Source organism: Chinchilla lanigera, unplaced genomic scaffold, assembly GCF_000276665.1.
Source record: "Chinchilla lanigera isolate Chin_1 unplaced genomic scaffold, ChiLan1.0 scaffold00005, whole genome shotgun sequence".
NCBI lineage: Eukaryota > Metazoa > Chordata > Mammalia > Rodentia > Chinchillidae > Chinchilla > Chinchilla lanigera.
The window spans coordinates 10348219-10353310 of NW_004955406.1; the positions used below are offsets into that span (position 1 = coordinate 10348219).

The 5092-nt window shown below is 39.4% G+C and overlaps 1 protein-coding gene across 1 annotated transcript in view; it reads right to left on the reverse strand.

Annotated features, from left to right (window-relative positions):
* The window catches only part of Wdr64 (WD repeat domain 64), a gene marked incomplete in the record, with an annotated part of 121404 nt that overhangs the window by 30545 nt on the left and 85767 nt on the right, over positions 1-5092 (reverse strand). The window contains 2 exon segments of the mRNA XM_013520508.1: positions 654-723; positions 1845-1946. Coding sequence (XP_013375962.1) covers positions 654-723; positions 1845-1946 — 172 coding nt within the window.

Genomic DNA, 5092 nt, shown 5'->3' on the forward strand with positions numbered 1-5092 from the left:
ACAGGCTCAGGATGTATACAAAGTAAGCACCCTGGCTTCCTGCTGAGTTACTTAGCCAAACCTCTAGACTCCCCAAGTTGACACAATGTATCAACCATAACAGTGTTGCAATAAATATAATTACATTACAAGCTGTCTCTTTTTCCTGTGAAATATATATTAATATAATACTTTTTGGAAAAAGATACAGTCTAAAATTACTTTATTGTCATATGAGTGTAAAAATAGCACACATAATTTATTTTACTTATTTGCAGTGCTGGAAATTATACCCATATCCTTATAATGCTAGGCAAGTGCCTTACCACTGAGCTGCATCCCCAGCCCTTCTTATTTGAGACAGAGCCTCACCAAGTCTCCCAGGCTGGCCTCAAATACGAAATCCTACCACCTCACTCTCCCACATAACTGATTTACAGGCATGCACCACTAAGCCTGGCTGGATAATTTATTTTATTAATGACTATATGCTGATTTTTGCAGATGTGAAGGCCTTGAAAAAAGAAAAGATGTAGACAGTGATTTTCAAAAAATTTTTACAAATACCCATTAAATTTTTCTACCTTTGCCTTCCATCAAAAGAAAGGCTGAGATACTGTATTACTGAGCCAACGATGGGTGTAACGGGAAGACACACGCTATTTCTGGCTTACCTTGCTGCTCTGTGGACCTTTGCTGGATTCACAGTGGGATGAAGAGCATATGGACTCTTGACTTGATCTCCTACAGAAGGAGGGAGGAATCCCAAGGATGAAAAGTTAAGACAGTCGCTCATATTCAAAGAGCGTTTCTCTCTGTTTTAATTTTAGTTGATGGCTTCTTTCATCGTCTGTGGATACTGGGCCACTTGGGAAACTAATCGCACGTGATACTTTGTGTAACAAATGTTCATTGGTGTGGTATTGGTGGAGACTGTTGGGGAGCCTTAGCAATTTAGGCGTGCTGCTTTTTGGGTCTGGGAAATTCAAGTCTGCCCTGCCGAACTGCTAAAGCTAGACTTAGTCCCAGAGGCCCTGACATTGAAATAGCTGCAGCAGGGTAGGTTGGAGGGCCTGAGAAGCCTGGCTAACTTCTTGAAGAAGCCTGGCTGACGTCCTACTGCACAGTAGATCATTCTGGCCTGATTCTGTTTCTGCTGTGCTTTGCTGGAACGGGCTGAGAAGTGGCTTAGGGACCTGGTGCAGATTTACATTGAATAAATCCTCAAAAAGTATCTCCAAATAGTTTTTGTTGAAATTTCAAGCCAATGGGTAGATAATGGAATGTGTTATATTTTGGCTCGCCAATGGGTGACTCCCAGCTAGAACAGAAACCTTTGATTTCTCCCCAGACATGCGTTTAACATTGTTGATTGTCTGAAAACCAGAATTCTCAAGCAAACATAAATAGGGAAAATGCTCTTTCTTGAATATTAAAAGGAATTCTCCTGCTCTTTCAGAAATGGATGGCAATTGCTTAGTTATGTTAGATGATATGTGAAACCTGCAAGATGATCTTCTACCCTTGCATGACAAGTCCTACTCTTTGGTTCACACCAGTAATTACAGCATGAGATTTTGGATAAAAGTGTGACCAACTGAGCATTTTCATTTCCTATTTCTGCCACTATGGCACAGGATGCTGTGAGGCTGACAGGATCAGGAACCACACAGCACATCAGATCCCTGAGGACCACCCCAGCTCCATAAAGGTGATGAAAGGGAAGGAAGTTGAAGCCAAGAAGTCAGCTTAACTTATGTCTTCTCTCTAGTTGTCTATTCCTTAATCCTGGGATAAAGAGAACTCTTTTCACGTCTCCTACATAAATCCCAGCAAGATTACACGATCAGTAAGTACCACCTTACCTTGCACATTCAGTGGTACGAAAGAGGAACAGTATGTCATTAATTCTAAAGCGCTTGGGATCCAGGTCTAGGTCCACAGTGGAACAACCTTCAGGTTGGTGCCTGAAAAGAAGTATGCCTTTGTATGACAAACTTCATAAAGTATTCATTGTATATCCCACACAGACCCAAACAATTCCTAAAATGTTGGTTCTTTGAACACAAAGTGAAACTCAGAGGTGGAGTTTGACTGTCTTTTAAAATAAGCCTTTTTGCAACTCATGATTATTTAATGGCTTAAAAGTCTTAATTAAATGAACCAGATAAGTCTTCCTATCTATAGGTTAGAGTTTGGACTTGTATAATCCTTTTTTTGTTTTGTTTTGTTTTGTTTTTCTTCTGGTACCAGGAATCGAACACGGGACCTTGCACTTGCCAGGCAGGCGCTGTGCCGCTGAGCTAAATCCCCAGCCCCTGGACTTGTATAATCTTTTGGTGGAATCTCCTGGAAGCCTTATACAGTTTAAAATTTAAGTAATAAAACTCTGCTTTCTGAATATATGGAGTGACAAATTTGAATAAAACATGGCTCTAGCCCTTAAGAGCTTATAACTGAATACAACAGGTACTTTCATGATGACATTGCTCTTGCTGCTCAACCCCCCTGTTGACTCAGATTCCAAGATTGATATACCTTCCTAGGCACTAGCTTTGGATCAGAGCAACAGTCCCTAGCTACCTATACCAGCTCTTCATGCTTGGTTCCTGGAATAGCACTTGTAGCAAATTGATCTTTTAGCAGACTGCCTCTTTTCCTTTCATGGGAATGCTCTGAGAATATGAAGTGATGAGTGTTTGCTACAGTTGAGATCTGGAAATGTCTCCTAAAGGCCCATGTGTTGGTGGCTTACACTGAGGAGATAGCTCAGAGGCACAGCACCTGTCCGGCAAGTGCAAGGTCCTGAGTTCAATTCCTGATACAAAAAACAAAACAAAACAAAAAACAAACCATGTGTTAGTGGCTTGGTCCTTGTTTTGTGAGACAGTGGAAACTTTGAGGTGGGGCCTAGTGGGAGGTCTTTAGGTCATTGCAGGTATGGCCTTAAAGGAGATGTGGGGTGCCACCACTTCCTTCCTTTCTTTTTTTTTTTTCTTTCTGTCACACTGTGAGCAGCCTTACCATGATGCATTTCTTTGCTTCAGGCCCAAAGGAAGAAGACCAATTGATTGATTCAGTTGATTCCAGAGCTGGAACCTATGAAACTGCAGCAAAATAAACCTTTTCTCTTATTAAGTTGATTACCTCAGATATTTGTTGCAGTTATGGAAATCTGACTAACACAGTGATGAAGGAACAATTTGGGGAGGGAACCACGCTGAAAAGACAAGTTGATGGACTTTGTGATTTGTCAGACTTTTTAGACATTTCTTCTCTGTAGATGATCACTTATTTTTTTTAAAACTGGTGCCTATTTTTATTTATTTTTTTGTTTTAAAGAGAGTAATAAATGAGAAACAAACATGCAAAAAAGTAGAACAGTAGCAGCATACCAATATCATGAACATAAACAAATCAAAGCAAGAACATTCAAAGTGATACAGGGTTTCAAGACAAAATAATACAAATCAACAGTGTTTGTTACATAACATATCGCTATGCTCAACTACATTGCTCAGATTACCAGATGTAAGAATGAAAGATTGCTCAAAGCATTAAAGAGAATAAGAAAATAATTATTCGATAAAACATTAGCGATAATACAGAGTTTCACTAGACAAGATGGTAGGAGTTCACCATTGTAATTCCAGTGCCTATTGTTACCTTCAAATCAGTTGCTCAGACCACCAGACACAAGCATGCAAAGTCGATCAGAACATAAAAAATTGTAAACATTAACTGTTCATTTCAATACACCATCAGACATGAGTGGTGCCTATTTTTGAAACTGTGCCTAATTGGTCTTAAGCATGGTTCGAGGTAGATGAATAAATGCCTTCCACTGTGAATAGGGAAACTATTTGCAATTTTAGAAACTTAAGGGCTGAGCCTAAATTACCTTACATGGTTCAGTATTAAATAATATATTTTGCAAAATGCTCCAGTGATTCTAAACCAATATTTGTTATACAGTCATTTCTGTACCCCACAATAGTTGCTTTCCTCTGATTGAATACTGGATTTGCATGAATCCCTTGGCAAAATGCCTGGCACTTCAATGAGGAGGATCTCCTTCAAACAGTATTCTCAGGAGAGCTGTCCCTCTTTAGGCTGTGGCATTAGCACTGGTCATTTGATTCTATTTGCTTTCATTTCTTAGTAGTGAGTCATACTTAAGCTGACACTTTGAGGGTGAAAACCATATTAATAAGGTGAGGAGAGGTGCAGTACATATAGATATAGGTATCAAATGACAAGTGCACAGTTGGGAAAAAGGGCAGAAGGGTGCGGATCTAAGAGAAGGAATAGAAGGATGGCAAGAATTGTAGGGACAGGGTCTAGGAGAACACAGGTTGAAGTGCAGGGACAAGGGTGTGCAGAAATAGCTATTTCAAAGAAAACTTCACACGAGAATAAATCGAGCATCCAAACATGGTGTCTAAAAGTGATGACTGGTGATTCAAAGTTGGGTAGGAAAAGCACATGGAGTCCAGGTAAAATAATAGTAAGTGAGGTATTGAAAATAGAGAGACAGAGGTTGTTTATGGGTTTGTATCTTCTTTGCCCTCGTCCTTCCCAAATTTATCTTCTCTACTTTATACTCCTTTTTAGCCCCCAAATGCTTATATATTTTTAGTTTTCTTTTTATTTATTGTTAAGATCTTGGTCATCTTATTCCTTTAAAATTTTACAAACCCTCTTGACCTAGAGTTCATAGCCTGTACACATCAGGAGATAAGCTTGTTATTCACAGTACATCTGTTTGAATAATACAATGTTACCCCAGTTCCTTTACAACCAATAACAAGAAAATTTAGAAATGGATGGCAGGGGAGGGTAAAGATTTTAGTTATGATACAGAGTATCTCAATCTGAGCGATCGAGTTGCAAAATTGCACCCGCTACTTTGGCCCTTGTTAGCATCATCTTGTAACAAATTGAATATGGTAGTGAATGAAAGGGAATGCCACACCAAAGGCTGTCTTGCTTACTTTTCTCTTGTTGCTAAGACAAAATACCCAATGCCCAAAATGAAGGAAGGAAAGGTTTATTTAGCTTATAGTTTGTGGAGGTTTCAGTCCATACTTGGCTGGCTCCAAGGCAGAAGATA